General features: G+C 39.9%; 2 protein-coding genes across 3 annotated transcripts in view; one reads left to right on the forward strand and one right to left on the reverse strand.

The window, feature by feature from the left end:
* The first annotated feature begins 4960 nt into the window (after positions 1 to 4960).
* LOC131231925 (noroxomaritidine synthase-like) overlaps positions 4961 to 22622 on the forward strand; it is a 37553-nt gene continuing 19891 nt past the window's right edge. The window contains exon 1 of one of the 2 annotated variants that reach the window (XM_058228322.1): positions 4961 to 5977. In XM_058228322.1, coding sequence (XP_058084305.1) covers positions 4980 to 5977 — 998 coding nt within the window. In that variant the 5' untranslated portion in view covers positions 4961 to 4979. Of the gene's footprint in view, positions 6845 to 22622 lie in introns of those variants that run through there. The other variant, XM_058228314.1, reaches the window with a different exon arrangement.
* Positions 12742 to 13832, reverse strand: LOC131231931 (uncharacterized). The gene is made up of 2 exons (XM_058228336.1): positions 13595 to 13832; positions 12742 to 13095 (listed from the first exon to the last, which is right to left on the reverse strand). Exons 1-2 carry the CDS (start codon positions 13804 to 13806, stop codon positions 12900 to 12902), a joined length of 408 nt encoding a protein of 135 aa, XP_058084319.1. The 5' UTR covers positions 13807 to 13832; the 3' UTR covers positions 12742 to 12899.

The following is a 22622-nucleotide window of genomic DNA, read 5'->3' on the forward strand; positions in this document are numbered from 1 at the left end:
CCACACAAGCTACCACCACTTGAACAACAATGGCCCTATGTTCATCCTCCTCATCTTCGCTATCCATTTGTCCATGTCACCTACACCTAGATATATAGCGTCGATGGTTTAATAAATATCTTCACAACTCCTACTTTGTTTCTATGTGCATTGTTATTTTATACTGTTACTTAAAACTAAAATAATTTTTCATATATTTGCAATTCCATAACATCATAGGACTCTCCCTTCTAGGCATCATCCTGTAAATGGAGATATAGATGACTGTCGCCTTTAATCTGATCTACATAAAGCCAATATATGCATTGTTCCACAGTAAAAGATGATTGCAAACTTGTACAAAAAATGTTTCACATGAATTTATATCCGAAAGAAAGAAAGAAAGAGAGATGACTTTTAGTTATCATGAAACACAATGGAACCACATGTTCCCACTTCTAGCATTCTGAAAACTTCCACATGATTTTATGAAGAAAATTTTACATTTAACCAAGACTTGAAATAAGGAAGAAAAAAAAAATCAATTTACTCACAATTCAGTTGAGACTTGTTTAAGATTCAGTCCACTTGAGTAGTCGAAACTCATAAAACTTGAAAAAAGAAAACTCGATGAAACTCGATAAACTTGAATCTGCTAGCAATGTCTCAAAAAGAAGAAAACCCAAATAGGAAATAGAGATTAAAACATTATAAAGGACAACAACCTCACTTAGAACCATATTGATAACTAGTAGTATCATATGAATGAAAGCTTATGAGTTTCATTGATTTTTAAAACATGAAAAGGTCATTTCATCCAACACGAACAAACGGGTATTGTCTAAACTAATTATTTTCCTGCAAAGAATTTACGGGTTTTGATTGGCATTTAGCAATGAGAAGGATAGGAAAAGGATTAAATCAAGATCGTCATCTTTTCTAATCTACCATAAAAATAAAAAAAAATAAAAAAGAGCAAAAAAGAGAATAGAAAGGCAAAAAGAAAAAAAAAAAAAAAAAAACTATGTTGAAGTAGACCCTGCATCTCTTCTAAAACATGATTTCTTTTAAAAGAAAGATAGAATCTATTGCAGAAATTAACGTGTGATAGGGTAACAGCTTGTGGAACTGGTTGCCATTACATTGATGCATGTGTTGTATATCCGTTTTACCAGATGAAATGAGGTAGTTCAAAATCTCAGGAGGATCACAAAGTTGGGTTGACATCCACTCAATAAAAACTTCTTCGAGGGGCCACAAAAGTCCTATCACAGGTCTGATGACAAATATCAATTAATGTGTCCCTTGTGAAGTTGTAATGGTGAGCATTTTATCAACACCTGCATTCTGATCACACAAATATATATATATATATATATATATATATATATATATATATATATATATATATATATATATATATATATATATATATATATATATATATTGTTTTCCTTACAATAATGTACCCTTACAATAAGTTGGCAAAACTAATAAACTGGTTGAATATACAACACGCATCAAAGAAAGTGAGTTGCCAGATATTCAGTCAATAGTACATGTAAATCAAGCCCAATGCACAGATTAATAGTGAAGACAAGTTAGGAACTCCTCTACCTTCTTTGCACCCACTTCATTATTTTGACATCCCAGCTAATCAGTCAATGGTACATGTAAATCAAGCCCAATGCACAGATAAATAGTGAAGACAAGTTAGGAACTCCTCTACCTTCTTTGCACCCACTTCATTATTTTGACATCCCAGCTAATCAGTCAATGGTACATGTAAATCATGGTAGCCCTTGCTGAGGGTAAGACGTGCAGTGTACTATTATGTAGGTCCACTTTGCTCCACTAAAATCTCGACTCAGGGAAATAATAAAAGCCCATTGAAGTCGTATTACAAAATTATAATAATAATGATTTCATAGATTACATTATAGAGTCAGGTCTTTGTGTGGTGGAATCAGACATCATGGAGTAATTTTGGAGTATCAATTCCAATAGGACTAATCAAATTAGCGGCTATCCTTCCCTGTTTTTTTGGCTAGCTCAGCTCAATGAACTACTCGAGCCAATTCAGGTTCAACTCCCCCATCACAAACATTGTTAGAATAGGCTAATATGATTTTTCAAGTTATCTTAATATGTTTAACAGAGATTTCACTGTACAACTATTTCATCAAACTCTTAGCAAGAACCATCAAAAGCTACATAGGATGGTAATTCCTTCCTGATAATTTTTTTGGAGCCGTTTTATTGAAATGTTTTTGGTATCGGTTCATTCCTCGCCACCAACTATTGGCAATTCCTTCCTGATCATGTTTTGGGCATGAAGAATATCTCAACATGTCCTATCTATTTCCATCAAAGAAAACAACCTATTATATTTATATTTTAAAAAAGAGAAAAAGAAACACACACACACACACACACACACATAGAGGCACACACAATGCAGCCAGTTGATTTTCTTCAGCTATAGTTCTTAGTCCTTTTAATGATCTTTTTCTCCTTGGAATGGTCTTTCACTACAAAGGAAAAAACAAGTCCCCAATTCCATGCAGCAATCCACAAATAACAAAAACCCATCAACAAAAAGCAGATATGTCCCATTTCAGTTGCAGAAAAAACCACTCCCAAACATCACATTACTATTATTTTTAAAGTAAAGGAAAGAAAAAAAAAACAAACACACACACAATGCATAAATTGCTTTTTCTTCGACTGTTAATTCTTAATTATTTTAATGATATTTTTCTCCTCACAATCAAGTATCCAAATCCATTCAAGATCCAAGAAATAAAAAAAAAAATGCAAAACCCATCAACGAAAAACAGATCTGCCCCATTTCAATCGATGAAAATTAAACACTCCCCAAACAACCCATTATCTTAAAAATAAAAATAAGGCAAAACACACACACACACACACACACACACACACACACACACACACACACAAAGCAAACAATGATTTCTCTATAGCTGTTAGTTCCATGTTCACTAAATTGTTATTACAATGATCTTAAAAAAGAGAGGGAAAAAAACCCCAACTCCCCAACTTCATCAAGATCTATGACAACAACAAAAACAACTTGCACAACCCATGTGCATTTCTCTTTCCGTCATAACAAAGCACAAGAAGATCTCATGCATATTATATGAAATGAAGATAGATGCAAACAGACACAAAAGCAGTTTATTGCAATACCTTACAAGACCACTATTGATAAAAAAGAGATCCAAACATCCACAATGCAAGTTGAATGTACTGAGATTTGGGATTTCATGAATAGTTGGCTAAGAAAGAAGAGAATGCACGCTATCCATTTGTGAGATGCAGGATGTTGAGATATGCTTCACACCCAAAACAGAGATTGTAGTACATACAGCCTTAGTCGAATATCAAAGTAGAGGAGATATGCACAGTCCATGCACCAATAATCTCCTACATAGTTATATCCCAAATCTCCCAATTGGTGTAGGGACAATGAATCCATGTGCGAAATAATCACAGGCATAACATATTCTACGGTTATTTAATGTGAAATGGTGGGATGGCGGTAATGGCAGAGGGATATGGTGGGATGGCGATAATGGCGGACGAATTCACCTCTGTCTGATCCCATCCAAAATCTGATATTGGCATTACACATCTTCAAATGCAAAAATGGAGAACCATTGACACATCCCCTACAACATTCAAAATCATCCCATCCCTCCTAATCCCTCTTAAACCACCTGACCAAACACGCCCTAAAATGACAGAGGTAGGGAAATCACCATTTTTTTACTGTACAGGTTCGGGTACCTACCTGCAATCGATGACCGTACACTCGTGGGCTTATGAAGACGGGGAAGAAGATTCACCTCACTTTTTGCAACAGGGACCGCAAACACCGTGGCTGGTAACCCCGTTGGTCGAAGTAGGCCGACCGTGGCTGTATAATGTGGGTGATGACGACGACCGAAGAACACCCACCTCGACGCCGATGAGGGAGTCAGACGGCGAAACCCTGAAGCTGGTAGATCTGCCTATCCTCACCAGCCATGAACCTTATGTGGACATGCACCATTGCAAGGTCGCAGTGCCGTGTCTCTTCCATCAGCCAACGGAATCGCCTGCGCCCGCCGTCTGAAGCAGAGCCTTCAATCCCATCGCGAATTCCATAGGATTTGGTGGGAAAGAGAAAAGAGGGGGAGGGATTCGCCGAATCCGATCGAAATCCAACGCACCGTTTACGAGGGCGGTGCCATCGCCCATACATGGACTGCCCAAACAGCTGGTGGGATAGGAAGATATGGGATAACCGCCGTATATCGTCATAAGATGATATCCACTGCCCGTCCAAACACGCCCTAAAGGGAGCACACTAAAAGAAGCTGTGGGGGATTGAACATCTACCATTGAAACCCTTCACAGAAGTTTTGGATCAATGTGATATTTGTTTTTCCTCTTCATATATGCACGTGTGACCTTATGAACCGATTAGATGGAAAATAAACGCTATGGTCGGTCGTACGTATGTTTTAACGGTGAGAATCATGGTCCAATGCTATTTCTGGTCTAGTCCACTTAAGCTTTGGATACGAAACATTTTTGTATCATGCTCCAAAATGATCATCATAGTGTACCTTTGAACTCCTTTGAACCGTTCGTACAACTCGGAGCTCGAGGAGAGGCAGCGCTCGTCTTCGCACGACGCGTACCCACACCAGCCAGCCAATCGGCTACCCTTTGAGTGTGGATGTCACGCAGACTCACAGTGGGCCCCACACCTAGGTTAGGCCAAACCTACAAAGCTTTGTAGTCGATCGGGCTTTAATTTTCCCACCCGGATGATATTTCATGGTGGGGGCCACTCATCTACCGCCTTAAATGGTCACACGCTCTTCAAGTTCCCCCATGTCTGCATGTGCATGTGTAGCTAGCAATCACCCATCATAAATAACGTTCAACGAAAACATATCGTCTTGCAGATTACGCAAACTCCAACAATGGCTTGGCAATTGTTCTTGTTACTACCGTTTGTTTCTTTCTTCTTCCTACGTCGTTGGATTCAAAAGAAGAAGGTTAATGTGGAATGGCCCATCATTGGAACGCTCCCATCCCTCCTCGCCAATGTCCATCGCTTGCACGACTGGTTAACCGATATCCTCCGTGAAAAAGGCTGCACTGATGTCCATAATACCGCATTGCTTGCTCAACCAACGATCATAACGTGTGATCCGGCCAACGTCACCTACATTGCCAGGACCAACTTCTCCAACTTCAACAAGGGCACTCATTTCTCGCAGACCTTCGATGCTCTTGGTGATGGCGTTTTGACCACCGACTCCGATTCCTGGAAAGCCCATCGCAAAATGGCCAACGCCATCGTCATCCATCGGAGTTTCCGTAAATTCCTAGCAAAGACAGTACAAGAGAAGGCAAGGAATGGGCTCATACCTGTTCTCGAGCACACATCCCAGCAAGACATGGTTGTGGACTTGCAAGATGTGTTTCACAGGTTCACCTTCGACAACGCATGCACCTTAATTTTCGGTGCTGACCCAGGCTGCCTCTCCATCGGATTCCCGACGGTCCCGATCGCAAAGGCAATCTATGAAGGGAGCGAGGCGATTATATTCCGAAATGTCATGCCAAATTTCTGGTGGAAGTTTCAAAGATGGTTAAAGATTGGAGAAGAGAAGAAGCTGGCAAATGCAAAGGAGGTAATAGATAATTTCATTGCCCATTATATTTCAGTCAAAAGAGAAGATCTTGAGAAACTTGGAAAAGCAGAGGCTGAAGATGCAACCGATATGCTAACATCCTACATGGATTATCAGTGCAACGATGAAACGGGTCAGCTGAAATCTGATAAATTCCTCCGCGACTCTGTTATGAACTTGCTCATTGCCGGCAAGGACACCACCAGCTCTGCTCTCACATGGTTCTTCTGGCTAATATCAAATAACCCAAGTGCAGAAACCAAGATCGTTGAAGAACTGAGGTCGATTGTGGCTAACGTTGATAGTGAGAGAGAGAAGAAGCTGAGTGTGTTGGACGTCAAAAATCTGAGCCAGTTGGTTTATCTAAACGCTGCCTTGTGTGAATCACTGAGGCTCTATCCAGCTGTTCCAATCGTCCCAAGGGTGGCATTGGAGGCAGATGTTCTACCGTCGGGCCACAAGATCTGTCCGGGGATGATGGTCTATTGCTCTTTGTATGCAATGGGTAGGATGGAGAAGATCTGGGGCAATGACTGCATGGAGTTCAAACCCGAGAGGTGGATTGGAGAAGATGGGACATTGTCAATTGAACATTCTAACAAGTTCTTAACGTTCTTTACAGGGCCAAGGACTTGTTTGGGTAAGGACATAGCTCTCACTCAAATGAAGGTGGTTGTGGCTGCATTGCTCTATAACTTCCATGTTCAAGTGGTGGAAAGCCAGCCCGCGGCTCATGAGATTTCCGTGGCCCTTCCTAAGAAGAATGGGTTGATGGTTAGGGTGCGAGAGAGGTGTGGTTAGCCATGGTCTGATGATGGTAATGGTGCATGTGTGATAGACGGTAGATTCTGTTGCAATGGAGTGGTTATAAGATCATTGTGGTAGTGTAATGTACGTATAAACCTTAGGGGGTGTTTGGTTGCTGGTCGTTACATTTCTAAGAGCATTATGTTTTAGTTTTCATGAAATTTTTTAAGTGGGGGGATGTTTGGTTGAAACGGCTGGACAGAACCTCAGTGTATGTACGTGTAAACCTTAGGGCATGTTTGGTTGTGTAATGTACTTGTAAACCTTAGGGAATGTTTGGTTGCTGGTTTTTTACATTTCTCAAAAATATTAGGCCGAATCTTACATTCCCGGGCATAAAATAAAGGGTTATTTACAAATACCTACCTCTATTTTGTTTGATATTAAAAAATCTGCCTGCATTTAAAATATTTAGTGTAATCTACCTATCATTTTAAAAGATGATGAGAAAAGCGCTTATTTAACTTTGACCAACAAAGGTAGATAGAAAAGCGCCGTTAAAACTTGAAAAAGCTTATCTTGGCCATAAGGCCACTTGTTTTATGGATTCTACATGCATGGTTGTTTGTGGGTGGCATGCTAAAGTGCCTATGGGGGTCACTTTTAGGTATGTGTATCATTAATGTTTGCTCATCCATTTTGCCATCTTATTTTTGGCCATGAGCAAGAAAAAAAGAAAAGAAAAAAGAATGCAGATTTAAATCACAGGTGGGCCTTGTGAAGTTTTCAACTGTTGGTCTTTAGAAGGTTTCAACGACGGATGATAGAAATTAATCTTACAAAATTATTACTGTCAATGTACAATAAAAAGGTCTGGAATGGATCACATACCATAACCTAAAAGTATATTATGCATACGTCAATGAATCCATCACTGTTTGTCATCGCGTGGAAATTACAGAAATTAATTACACTTGCCTTTCTAAAATAAATATATACAGATTAACAAAACTAGTACAACCGATTATACATCATATTAACAAACAATAATAAAAGAAACCCTTCACTAATTTTAAAATTCAACCACTAACATATCGTGAAGCACATGTCCATGAGCCCACCTGTTATACATCCATGTAACTATCGTGTGTAGAAATAATATATGTCCAAAAAATAATAAACCTGTACCAACGCTATATTAATAACCTGCCACACATATATGCCACCACAAAAAGCATAACACTCATGCAACCATCAGATGAAAGTTAAAAAAAAAAAATGTCATCGTGTATATCTAGAAAACAGTCGACTAACCACATGATTGACACCATGTGAGACTGAATTAGTCAACGGACCCAATTAGTCTACCGTGGTCAGCCGGATGAAACGCGTATATCATGGTGGGGCCCACAAAGTTTTGCCACGTGGTACGGTATTCTACGTCACACAAGCCGAGATTCATTTAAGATGCCTTACCTATTCAGGAAATGCACAAGTAGCTCATTGATGAGCGTTACCTATTGTATTGTCCGGTTGATGACGACTCATGACTCGTCATGACTTTAGTGAAGTAGCTCATTGAGTTTTATGAGATTGATGGGCGACATTGGCAAGATATGCCATTTTTTATTTCTTTAGCAGCTGGAAAGTATATAACATATTAAGTTTCTTTTCATTTTGGAAGCAACTTATGCACCATCTGTAACGTGCAAGCTATTAGGGATGGTTTAGGCATCCTCATTTGAGGCAGGGAAGGACCTGAGGTCGAGCACTGTCTACCTCATGGGGATAATTGTTCTGAATCCTCTGAACTTTTTTGGATTCCTCACAGAGAAACCTCAAATTTATGGGGAAAAGAAAATAAAAATAATTTCAAAATATTCAAAATAATTTTTTTTTGATAATGAAAAATCAGTTTACAACTCTTAAAATAAGGCTACGAGCCTTAGGGAGAAGTTTCAGAATCATATTATAACTAAAACTCCTAAAAATCATGACTTACTATAAATAATAAGCTTGCTATTTATAAACGTTCGTGATTTCCACTAGACCTCATGGTTTTTGGCCAAAAATTATAAGTGTCCTATTTGGATCAACCATGCTATTCTCCTAATTATTCTAAGCACTTTTCATATTGGGCGCAACTCCTAAAGCCCAATAGATAAAGAGTTATAATTAAACTAAAACTTAATATAAATAGCAAAAACGAAATTAAAACAGGGAATTTGAACGTCGATCTGGTGGTATTTTGTAAATTCGGTGTGTAAAACCTAACATAGCAGTTTGGGTGGCTAAAGTAGCTCATCATCCCCAAAATTATATATGGTATGTCCCATAGCTCATTCCGGTTTGCGAGATACGTCCATTTTAAGTTTTGACAGTTTGCATCACTTCTGTCATCGACCGGATCTTTTTTGATACATCTTAGCCATGAAAGTGTCCACGACCTGGTCTACATCATTATTGAACAAGTATTTCGTGTTCAAAACCATTTTTTCAAGCTTCCTTGAGAGACTCGCGGGAGTTTCAACATGAGGTTGTAGGTTTTGAGTACCCATTGTGGTGAAATCCCACTGTAGTGTGACTGCATGAGCATGTATGGAGTGTGATTGCATGCATAAAAAAAAAAAAAAAAAACCACTGTCACCATGTGCAGGTCATATCTTATCTACGTTGTTTATCCATTTTGTAAGCTCATTTTTGTGCATGAGATCAAAATTAAAGCATATCTAAAGGTCAAGTGAACCACACCACAGGAAATAGCAAGAATGATACTGTTGAAACCTTTCTAAGGCTCATAGTGATCATGTTTATATGCCTCATCTTTCTTGAGGGATACAAGTTGTTGGAGGCTTTTCAGTTTTCATTGATACCGCATGTGCTAATTACTTGGGTCCAAGCTGGTCGGCTTAGGAACTGTGACCCATAAATCGGCCAGTGTTAAATTACGACTCAGGAGATCGTATGATCAGGTGAGGCCCACCTCATGTCCAGTAACGATCAAACTTGTATATGACTATAATTAAAGATAAATGATCTTAGTGGTCTAAGTGTATGGAAACCTTCCCAAGTCCAGTTGCATATGGACTTGTTGGCATTAGCATTGCATACATGGACCGTCCAATATTAAGATGGCATGGATCATCCAATCGTCATGTTCTTTCCAAGGCAGTATGATTTGGAACTGGTCTGGTCCTAATGGATGGGTCCAGATGGGGTGATATGGAGTCCATCAAATCCTAATGCAAAAACTGGATTTCTTAGGATTTTCTCATTACCCAAGCACAATTTATAGAACCTCTTTCACTTTGAAGAGCCCTTTAAAGATTCAGAATGTCACACGCGGGTTTTTCTGGCTGGAATCCTGATCTAACAAATATGAGACCCATGATCTGATCATCAAACCCGACTTCCAAATTGTTGGGTCCTCTATGGATGGGATGTGACCTGATGGGATGTGGCCAAGAAGAACACACTCGGAATGGTCTTCGCTCTTGAAGACGTCATTTTGCCATTAAAGTTTAACTGCTGATGCATCATTTAGCTTCACTGCATGACCATCATATTGCATGGTTGGATGTGTGTATGACCATCATTGAATGGTTGGATGCGTAAGACTTCCATTAGATGGGCCACATGTGATTATTAGTTTTCATATAACTGTTTGATTATTCAAATTGAGAGATCCAATGAGCCCCACTATAATTCTGATCATTAGAAATTATTTTGTGGCAATATAATTAAATCATAGTCCCTATGCATGGTTATTCGGATGGATATAAAATCATAATGTCTGAAGATTTTAAAGGAAAGAAGTGTGAGGGGAAACTACTCATGCTCTCTTTTCTGTATATATAAGCCTCGATCTCCTTTCCTACGTAGATAAAGAACTTTAGCTAGGTTGAGAAGTTTTCAAAATGGTGTAATTAAGGTGTAAAATGATCCACTTATTCCACTATTCAATTTACAAGATGTGTCTTGAGCTGTACTCCGTTCAAGTTAGGCCCCAAATCAATAGTACTTGTGATCATGGACTGGTACCAAATGAGACCTGATCTGGTTTCGGGTGAGTTGGGCCCAATTCAGATCTGGTTGGGTGAGTCTCAATTTTTTATTTTTATTAATTTATTTTTTAATTTTACACACCCACCCACATGTCATAGGCAGTGGATCCCTGTTCTCATTGAAACAGAGTCACTGGACCCTGACCTTCGTGTTGAAACATAGTCTATCTACCATTGAGCTATAGAGCCAGACCCTAATTAGGTCCAAACAAGTTAATCCTTAGTGGCCTAGATTTTTAACCATGCATGTGATCCTTCTGATCAAATGATGCCTATACGCGAACCTTCATTTCAAACCACCCACATCTCCGGACGAAGCATTGGAACTTTGATGATCGTAAACCTCCCACATCTTCTAATCCTGCACACCCGATCCAAACTGTCCAAAAAAGGAAAAAAAAAAAAGTACCATGCTGATCATTCTGATCATGGGCATTGTCCCGTTGAAGAGCATTAACTAATACTCTCTTCAACCGTCTATTTGATAACCACTGTTCAATTGGCAATCCTGACTTCTGATAGCCATTCATCGGTTTGTCAAGATTCTTAAGCAATATCATTTTGGTTCCCATAGGTTCTAGGACCGACTGGACTGAAACGTATGTATGCCACCTTTGCACTGAGAGGTTGCATGCCCATGATCCGTCGGATTTAGGGTGGCAACTCGGCCAATATGGTTTATTTTCTATGCACTCTCTCCATCTCTAGGCCCATGTATTGAATGTGGGCCTTACCTTTTCGGCCTCATAACTTATTGGGCTGGAAATGTGCTCGCATCTGCTGAAAGGCCCGTTGGGAAGTTTGACACGGATGTATTTTCTGTGTCACTTGCATCTAAGGTCCTCTTCATATGCGGCTGTCCATCTCACGCCAGTGAGCACGCTCCTCACTTATCCAAGTCGGTGGGTACTTCGGTCATTTTTGGGCCTGTTTGGGTACCACCAAATAAGTTGCTTGTTAATTTATATTAAGTAGTTAATTAACTTATTTCACTCAGGTTGATTTGGTAAGCATTTTGGTAAAAGCAACTTATGTGCCAAAAGCTAAGTATCTTAATAAGCAATTATTTTTAGCTTTTTAATTTACTTTTCCACTTCTCTCTCAAAGTCCATGTCCACCAAGCCTCTCTCTCATGATCCATGTCAAAGGAGGCCCAATGTGATGGACTATCCATATTGATGGTGGAGCTTACAAAGTAGACGGATCGCATAGAAGGTGGGTCCCACATGATTGATGATCCACATTAATATGGGCCCACATATAGATAATCCAAAGTGGGTTGGTATGATGGATGACCTACTTCAAAGTTGAGGCCTACATGATGGACAATCCACATCAAAGGTGGACTCCACATGATGGGTAGTGGACATTGAAACTGGATCCCACATGATGGATGATCCATATTGAGTTGGCCCTACATGATACATGATGGACGGTTCACATCAAAGGTCGGATCATAATGATGAATGACCCACATCCACGGCGAGCTTGCATGATGGGCAACCCACATTGAAGGTGGTGCCCACATGATGGACAGTTCGCATCAAAAGTGGGGTCCACATAATGGGCAATTAATAATGGTAGGCCCCACATGGTGGACGGTACACATCAAAGGTTAGCCCTAATGACGAGGGGCATGTATCCAAGGCAAGCCCTGCATGATAGACAACCCATGTCAAAGGTGAGACCTACATGATGGACAGTCCACATCATAGGTGGGCTCCACATGATGGGTGGTGGATATTGAAGGTGGGCCCCACATGATGGACAACAACATTGATGGTGGGCTCCACTTAATGGATAACCAACATCAAAGGTAGACCCTACATAATAAATGGTGTACATGAATGGTCCGGCCAAAATGGTGAATGATCCGCATCAAAAGTGGGTCTTGTATTATGGATGACCCACATCAAAGGTAGGGCCCATAAAAATGAATGATTCACATCAAAGGTTGGCCCCACATGATGGATGGTGGATATGAGAGGACCAAACAAAATTGAGAGATAATTACTTATAATGTTTGAAACTAACCATATTTTTTTACGTTTTGGTTGATAAGGATTAACGGATGCAGTATGGCTGAATAAGAAACCTTGATAAGCTAATAAGTAGCTTCTACAAAGTAACTTCCGATCCAAACGCCCTCTTTTATGAAAAATATGTGGATGGAGCGAAATTGACGGAAGCGAAAAATACGTGAAAAGTTAATTTACCAAGTATTGGAATGTAAATAACAAGTATAAATGAGATGGTATTTGTAAAATTCACTAAAAAATCGCCTTAAGAAAGCTGATTTACAAATCCCAGCTTTGAATTAACAACTAAAATAATAATAAAATAGAAAACCAAAAGCAGACTTAGGAAGCTAATTACAAACCCAGAATTTGGATCAAAGCTCCTCATCTGAATTCCTTCTTCCTGAGTTAGCATGAGAGCCTGAACTTTTCACCTTCTTTGCCGTCTTACGCAACACTTTCTCTGCCACTCTAGCAGTAGTTTCGAAGGCTCTTTCACTCGTTTTGAAGCTCTTAGAAACAGCCTCCTTCATCGCATCTTCAGCACTTGATGGGACTTTACCAACCATTCTACAAAATTTATAAATTAAAATATTGAAAACCCAAATGCCAAATTTCAAGAATTGGGTGAAAAAAGATGTCGTAAATGATAAAATGTTCTACAGGTCTGTTTAGATTGCTGAAATCCAAATGTTAAAAAATAAAAAATTAAAAAATTAAAAAATTAAAAAATCACCGTTTTTTAGGATTCGTCCAAAAAAATGAGAAACCCAAATGTAAATGTAATATTGATGGGCAAATCCACCCAACTGGGCCATGGTTTGATGATCCGTATCGTTGATCTGATGGGCGACCTGTGGATGTTGGATGCCCCAAAATTTTCTTTTCAAGATTGATTATCAGAAACAATCCAGAAAAAAAAGCAACAGCTTGGATGGTCAGGATCTTCCAATCATGCTAAAAGATTTACAGGGGACGACCCCCATCCATAAAGAAGCACACCAGATTAAAAGGTGATCCGCTCCGAATGGTAGAAAGGGTGATGTTGTTGAATCGTGAGAAAACTTACGCCGAATCTGGAGGCCAGATATTCATCAAAGCTAGATTTAGCCATGATCTGATTTTGGTCCATGGGTTGGTAGGGGATTTCAACCCGATGGCTCTTTCAGCTGCATTGGGCCGTTGGTGGGGCCCAACTCCATCCGCAACCGTTGATAGAATTAACGCAGAGAATATAATGATCCAGAAGAGGATTTTGGCGATGCCGCTGAGTTTATTCATGGTTTTTTTTTTTCCCCCTTAAAGAGTGTTGTTCGATATTCCATAAATGCATTGAGGTTAGGGAGTATGCGTGGTTTGTTCTACTCGAACCACGTGGCATATGTTCGTACACGTGGCTTTCCCCTTGGGGTGCAGTTGGAAACGGATTGGCTACTCCCCCTAACACCAGCCCGTGGCTGATGGTCGGTGCTCTGTGGGCCCCATCATGATGTATGTGTTTCATCCATTCTGTTCATCCATTTTCACAGATCATTTTATGGCCTTATCCCAAAAATAAGAGGCATATAAATCTCAGGTGGACCACACCACATGAAAACAATAGTGATTTGATATCCACCATTAAAATCCTCCTAGGGCCCACTGTACTGTTTATTTGACATCCAATATGTTGATTAGGTCATACAGACCCATGAAGGGAAAAAAGCAAAAATCAACTTGATCTAAAACTTTTATGACCCCAAAATGTTTTCTAATGGTCGACGCTCATTCAACACTGTTTCATGTAACGTGGTCCACTTAAGATTGCGATATATCTCATTTTTTGTCTCATACCGTAAAATGATCTGTAAAAATATATGGACGGCATGGATGAAACACATACATCATGATGGGGCCCACAGAGCACCGACCACCGGCCATCCCATTCATCCATTTTGTATGTGTGTGTGGGCCCCACCATGATGTATGTGTTTCATCCATCCCGTTCATCCATTTTCACGGATCATTTTATGGCCTTATCCCAAAAATAAGAGGTATATAAATCTTAGGTGGACCACACCACATGAAAACAATAGTGATTGGATACTCACCATTAAAATCCTCCTAAGGCCTACTGTATTGTTTATTTGACATCCAATATGTTGATTAGGTCATATAGGCCCAGATGAAGGGGAAAAACAAAAATCAGCTTGATCTAAAACTTTTATGGCCCCAAAATATTTTTTAATGGTTGACGTTCACTCAACACTGTTTCATTTAACGTGGTCCACTTAAGATTGCGATATATCTCATTTTTCGTCTCATACCATAAAATGATCTGTAAAAATATATGGACAACATGGATGGAACACATACATCATGGTGGGGCCAACAAAGCACCGACCACCAGCAATTGGCTGGTGTCAGGGGGAGTAGCCAAACGATTTCTGCAGTTGGAAATGGATTGGCTACTCCCCCGGACACCAACCCCGTGGTTGGTGGTCGGTGCTCTGTGGGCCCCATCATGATGTATGTGTTTCGTCCATTCCGTTCATCCATTTTCACATATCATTGTATGGCCTTATCCTACAAATAAGAGGTATATAAATCTCAGGTGGACCACACCACATGAAAACAATAGTGATTGGATATCCACCATTAAAATCCTCCTAAGGCCTGAGATTTATATACCTCTTATTTTTGGGATAAGGCCATAAAATGATCGGCACGTTGCTGGCGGAAGGACGCGGATTTCCTACGAAAGCCCTTCACATGAAGTTCCTACGCTAGTAACCTAAGTGGGGCCCACCATGATATTTTTGAGAAATCCAGCCCATCCATCCATCTTTTGAGATCATTTTAGAACATGAGACCAAAACTGAACTGGATCTAATACTCAAGTGGGCCGAAAACGTGAGGATTAAACGTAAAAATGTGAGGATTAAACGTCCACAGTTGAAATATTTGTCACATAAGTTTTGAATCAGGTTAATATTTGTGTTTTCTATTCATCCACGTATCAATGACGTTATAAACAGTATGGATGGCATATAACCGTCACTGTTTACCCCAATGAGGTTTCAACAGTAGGAATTTCAATACCCACATTTTCCTTTAGTGCGGCCTAGTTGAGTCTTGGATCCTACTCACGTTTAGTCTCAAGTCCTAAAATGAGATTAAAAAAACGGATGAACGGGGTAGATTTCTTACATACATCACGGTGGGGCCCACATAGGTTTCCAGCGTAGCAACTTCCTACTAAAGCCTCTTGAAGGAAATCCGCGTCCTGCGAGAAGTTCCTGCGCTGGGAACCTAGGTGGGGCCACCGTGATGTTTTTAAGAAATCCAGCCCATCCATCCATTTTTTGAGAAGCAGATTGGCTGGTGTACCACACACCACCGATCTAGCTAGTGTGTTGATGTCACCATGTTCTGTGGGCTCCATCATGAGGTATGTGTTGTATCCCAACTAGGGCTATTCAAGAGTCGAGCTAGCTCCAAAAACTCGCTCGACTCGGCTCGAGTCCGCTCGGATTGACTCGGCTTAAATGGCCATTTCGGTCTGAGTCAAGCTAATTATTTGAAACTCGAGTTGAGTTCGAGCCGAGTTCAGCTAGGGGGCATTTCAACTCGACTTGACTCGAAGCTCGAACTCGAGCTCGACTCGGCTCGATTAATAAATATATTAAATATTATATATTACATATATTATAATATATATATATATATATATATATAAGTTTTAAGTTTTAACTTTAAAAAAGAAGAAGAAAACAAACCCTAGAGTCTCTACACGACAGCACGCACCCCCTTTTCATTTCCCTTTCCCTTTCCCTTTCTTCTCTTTCTCTACCCGCTGCAAGCCGCACGCCCGCCCAGACCACCACCACCAGTTTTCATTTCAGCTCCACAATAGTATGATTTCAATCTCTTGAGATTTACTTCTTGGGCGAGAAACCCAAGAAATCCGAGATGGGTTCTTCTCAAATTTGTTAAGGCTTCAAGGAAATCCAATGATCTGATTGGATAGAGCCCTTTACTTGGATTTCTGAAATGTGTTCTTCTCTGTTTCTTTTTTAGTACTTGGATTTCTGCTGATGGAAGAAGATCAAGAATAGATTGGTTCTTACAGGTTTCCTTATCCGATTCGAAGTGTTGTTTGGTTTTTTCATCGGGTTTTGCTTTGATTCTCCTAAGATTTTGAATTTTTCATCAATAGAGAAAGATTAAGAGCAGAATCCATTACTCTCTCACCTAACAAGCTCGAGCTCAACTCGACGACTTGAACTACTAGCTTGACTCGAACTCGACTCGATAGCTTTGGCAAACAAGCCAAGCTTCAATGTTGAGCTCGAGGCCGAGCTCGAGCTCGAGCATGACATGGACAAGCCGAGCTGAGCTTGGCCCACCTTGACTCGACTTGGCTCGATGCCCACCTCTAATCCCAACCGTCCTTTCATTTGAAGAGCTCATACAAAGGCTTGTACCAAAAAACAAGACTGATCCAAAGACCAAATGGACAACACTAAAAAACAGTTGTGGGGGATTGAACAGATTGGATGGAAAATAAATGCTATGGTGGGCCCTATGCATGTTTTAACGGTGAGAATCATTGTCCCATTGTTATTTTTGGTGTGGTCCACTTAAAATTTGGATATAAATCATTTTTGGTATAATGCTCTAAAATGATCTCATAAAATGGATGAACTGTCTCAATAATTATATCATTTTGGTGCCATGTAATTTTAATCTTCATTAAACCATTCACACAACTCGGAGCTCAAAAGGAGTGGCAACGCTCGTCTTCCCATGACACGTACACACCATTATAGCTGGTGTGTGGTACATAGGGTGTACATCGAGTTGAACTGAGTCGAGCTGGCCTCAACTTGACTCGGCTCGGCCATTGGCTGACCTTAGCTCGAACTCAGCTCGGCTCGATCCTCGAGCCTGACTGGCCAGCTCGGCTCGGATCAGTCAGCAGCTCAGGCCGAGTTTGAGCCAAGAACGAGCCGAGTTTGCCATTGAGGCATTCCACAAACACCTAGACTGCACCTTCAAAATACATTTGTATGTGAAACAGAAGCAATGGTTTTACACAGGTATTTTATCAAACACCTTCTAAACAACATAAAAACCAAGAAAACCCAAGAAAAAAGGGTATTTGTTTCATGTACATACCTTCTCTGCTACCAACCACACTTCGTTGGGTCATTTTATCAAACACTTGGTGAGCAACATCAATGGCAAAGTAACCGAGTCACCAAATTGGTTCGATCTGACTTTGATTCGAGCCAAGTCGAGTCGAGTTGGGGCCTGCTCGAACTCATTTTTGAGCTCAAAAAATCAGCTCGACTCGGTTTGAACTCAACTTCGAACCGAGTTGAATCGAGCTTTTTTGAGTCGAGTCGAGTGAGCTAATCGAGCTAGCTCAGTTCATGTACACCCCTAGCGGTACACTAGCTAAACTGCTTCGTTGGTGGGTAGTTTCCTCCCGACGAAAGCCAGGGAGATTCATGCGAGGAGGACGTGGATTTTAAGCAAGAGTTGCCGTGGCATCACATGCAAGTTATTCAAACTAAAATGTCTAAATTATAGGGTCCCAATTTAGTGTATTGTGGAACAAAAATAACGGTCATTTGATTATCTGATCATCGGAATTCTAGACGCTTATTAGACGGTTGCAAATGAAAATTATTAAATGATCTTATTTGAAATTAAACGAATTTCCTCAAGAGCCTTTGGCAAGAAGTTCTTGCGTTGGGATTCTAATTAATACCTACTGTAATGTTTGTGAGGAATCCATTTTACCGTTCTGTTTTGCAAGATTATTTTAGAATATGTGAATGAAAATTCAATCGGATACAAGACTCAAGTGGCCACATCATGGGGAAAACTGGAAAAAGAAATGACTATGGTTGAAACCTTCTGGGCTCTACTTCCGTGTTTATATGACATCCAAACCATTTATAAGATCACTATTACTGAGATGAACTTTAAATATAAAAACTTAGCCTGATAAAATTTTTGTAGTCATATAGATGTTTCAACTATGGATGTTCAATCTCCACTATTTCTTATTATGTGACCCACTTGAATCTTGGATCCAGCTCAATTTTGGTCCCATGTCTTAAAATGAGCTCATTTCGTTAACCGTAGGATTGGATGGATTTCTCATAAACATCACTATGGGCCCTACCTGGGTTCCTAGCAAAGGAACTCCTCAGAAAAGTTGTCGCGAGAATCCATCTCCTATTTGAGTGTACCAGTGTCCATGAATATGTGGTTAGCACCAATCTCATGTAAGTACTGTGACTTAAAAGACTATGGGATCCCACTTAATCCGTTTATTCTTTATTATATTTAATGCAATGAGGGGTGACCAGTTTTATATTTCTAACATGAATGAATACTTTTGTTATGTTGGCACCTCAATGGGGGAGTATCTTTTCATTTTATTTTAAAAGTTGCATCCCTGCACCTAATTTCAAGAGCCGATTAGATGAGACCTCAGATCCACCGAGGTGGTAGGACACCTGACAGTGAGGCCCTCTATAATGTATATGACTACATCCACCCCATCCATCCTTACTGAAAGCTCATTTCAGGGCATGATGCAAAAAATGAAGGAGATCAAAATCTTAGGTGGACCATAATATAAAAAACAATGGTAATCGATCATTAAAAACTTCTTATGGGCTACAAAAGTTTTGGATCAATGTGATATATATTTGTGTGGCCTCTTCATCCACATCTTTGTGACCTTATCAACACGTTGGATGGAAAATAATCATTTTGTTGGCCCCATGAAGTTTTTAATGGTGGGGATTCAATCACTACGAGTTCCAGCAGATGGTCCACATAAGATTTGTATCTACCTCCTTTTTTTATATCATGCCCTAAAATGAGCTTTCAAAACAGTTGGACGGTGTGGATTTAAGGCACATATAACAATACTGTGACGCCCAAAGTCAGGGGTCCCGCCACCCACCTAGGTGGATCCGGGGTCTCTCCTAATTCGCTCTCCCTTCTTTCTTCTTCTTACCTTGTACCATCATAAATCCTTTATACAGTAATTTAATTAATTGCCAATGAAGAACCTTCCTTTCTCAGGAAAGTTTGTCCTTCAAATCTACCACAGGCAGACCTGACTACAATGTTTGTGCCAATCCACCTTAATCACCAAGTATGTCACCTTATTTTAGCCTTCTCAGCTCAAAATCAACATTACGGTAATTCATTCAGGTATACCAAATTGTTGTAAAAGATACATAGGAGATCCGGCACCTTCTAAAAAATTTCACTGGTGTGACTCGCATGAATAACAGGAGGGCCTAATGTATAGCTTTAGGTGTAAATTTTAGGTTGGCAACAAACCATTGAAGTGCATTTCACATAATGTCTCTCTTTCTACTATTTTCTTTGGTGTGTCTAAGGGCGTGTTTAGCTGGACCAATCCCATGGGATTAGGAGGGATGGAATGGTTTTTAAGGTAATGATGGTGGTGCCAGTATTTGTCCGTTAATCCCATGGGTTTGCAATAGCCCATGGGATATACAGCAGCGTGTTTGGACCATCACAAATGGATGGGTTTACATCTCCACTGCTTCTTGCGGTGTGCCCCACTCACTGTTTTATATCTACTTCAAAACAGGTTCATGGCTGACTGTAGGCTGGTGAAAATGATAGAGGAAGTGGATATCTCATTGATATCTCGGTAGGCCCCACATAGGGGTGAAAACTTGCATCTCGGGATTGGCGGAATCAGACGGGCGGTGTTTACGAGGGCGCAGTGGATGAAATACATCCCGCCATCTCAAACAGCAGACGGGATGGGATGGCGCGCAATAACCCTCCTAATCCAATCGAATCCCATCCCTCTTGACTGTCCAAACACACTTTAAATGGAATCACGACTCCGCTGGATATTTTTTTGCCTCGGCCTAATGTAGGAACACGTCCAATTATGTGAATGAATTACCTAGAAATGTTGTGAAATTCTTAGACACCCATCCTTTATTTTCTGCATGTCATTTTGACATGCATGTGAAATCCACTCGAACAATTAGATGTGTAATTAATCCCACTTTATGCCTAGCTAATTCAGAAATTTCAGGTTGATTGTAATTTAGGTGGGCCATACCAAAGGAGGGAGATTTCCACCTTGATTTTTACAAGGTGATGATTATATAAAATCCATTGCAGCTATTAGATGTCACATCGAAATTTAAGTCCAAGGACCAAGATCATCCCCATCTATAATTCATGCAGGCCACATGAAAGAAAACAGTTTAGCCACTAATTAGCTGGTCCTCAAATACACATTGAACGGCAATTACATCCGTTTCTACCCCATCCTTTTCTTTCAGCCACCGGACATATGATGATTTGAATAGCTAGATTCCATGATGATTTGAACAGCCAGATTCCTTCCATATAAGAAAAGCGTGTTTATGATCTTAGCTTTCTATAAAGTTGAAAATAATGATAAAAATAAAAGCAGACAATTTCACTCTTCAGGAGGGGCCAAATGGACACTGTTAGTTGATGGTAAAAAAAATTTCAACCCATCCATTGGTTTGATATGCTATGATCCACCCGATTTTTGTGCCAAAGGTATAAACGGTGTAGATCACTTGATGGAAAGCTCAGATCTCATACACGCGTCGCATTATAAAAACATGAGCCCGGTCAATCTGTAAACCTCATTAGATTATCGCAACCATACAATTACCAAGTGCAATAAAATCAGAGCCACCTGATCTGTACCACTTTGGAAATTACCATAAAGGAGATCGACCCTTTTTTTATTGGCGGTCGGACGCAGATTGCCTGTGACACACCCTCGCATAACAAAAGCTAGGTGGGCCAATGATGTTGTGAGAAAGCCATCGTAAGGACATGAAGCAAATCTAAAACCGTAGTCGTCCACACAATAGGAAAAAGTATATTGGAAATTCAATTATTTATTGACACAAAGAAAGAAAAGAAAACCCACTAAAATAATGATTTCAATATTTGACCTTGGACATATAATTGCCTATAGTAATCCCTGTAAAGTTTTTTTTTTTTTTTTTTTTTTTTAAAAAAAAAAAAACCCTCCTTAACTTGTACTATGATACCAGATATGCCATGTTCTAAACAATTCATAAGGTCATTTCTACTGAGATGAAATGAAAGCATAAAAATATTATGTCCAAAAGCATAAAAATATTATGTCTAATCTAAAACTTTCTTGGCCATATCAATGTTTCAATGTTGGACACTCAATCCTCACCGTTGCATGTGGTACAACCCATTTAAGTTTTGGATCTAGCTCAAATTTTGGGTCATGTCCTAATATGAGCTGGCAAAATAGATGGATGGAGTTTTAATTCACAAATATTATAGTGGCCCACCTAGTATCATAGGATGGGGTGCCGTAGCCAAGGAGCGTCCCCCTATCCACTTTGATGTACGAGCTTTAGCCAGTCATCCATTTTTCCATGCCATTTTGGAAGTAGATTAGGTGCGCTTCTAGCTTCAGGCTAAACCAAGGTAGTGTAGCTCTTACTGTGGGGCAACCTTGATGCATGTATTCTTTAACTCCATTGTCCATCCATTTTTCTATGTCATTTTATGAATATAACGGAGAAAGCTCATACATATATGGTTGGTGGTCCCTTGGAAGGTTTTAACTTTGGGTGTTATTATTATACAGTCCACCCGAACCTGAATTATTTATTTATTTATTTATTTGTTTTTTTTAAAGCTTATTTCTTAAAATAATAAGACAAAATGAATGGACCGGTGCCGATAAAATTCATACATCACAATGGGCCCTTGTAGCACTTGCCAGCGCTAAGTGCAGGACAGTATGGGATGGCATCCCAAATCTAGCTACTGACAGCTTCTGTAGCCATGTCGCTAATGAAGTGACATCACCATGCATGTTCCACAGACCTTTCCATGATATGAGTTGTATCCACGCTGTCCATCCATTTGGTGAGATCATTTTAGGGCATGAGCCCAAAAATAAAGCATATTCAAAGTTTGAGTGGACCTATTACAGAAAAGAGTGGGGACATGTTTTACATCCACTGTTGAAATCTTCCTTGGCATGCCATGATTTTTATTTG

This window comes from Magnolia sinica, chromosome 2 (assembly GCF_029962835.1).
Source record: "Magnolia sinica isolate HGM2019 chromosome 2, MsV1, whole genome shotgun sequence".
Lineage (NCBI taxonomy): Eukaryota > Viridiplantae > Streptophyta > Magnoliopsida > Magnoliales > Magnoliaceae > Magnolia > Magnolia sinica.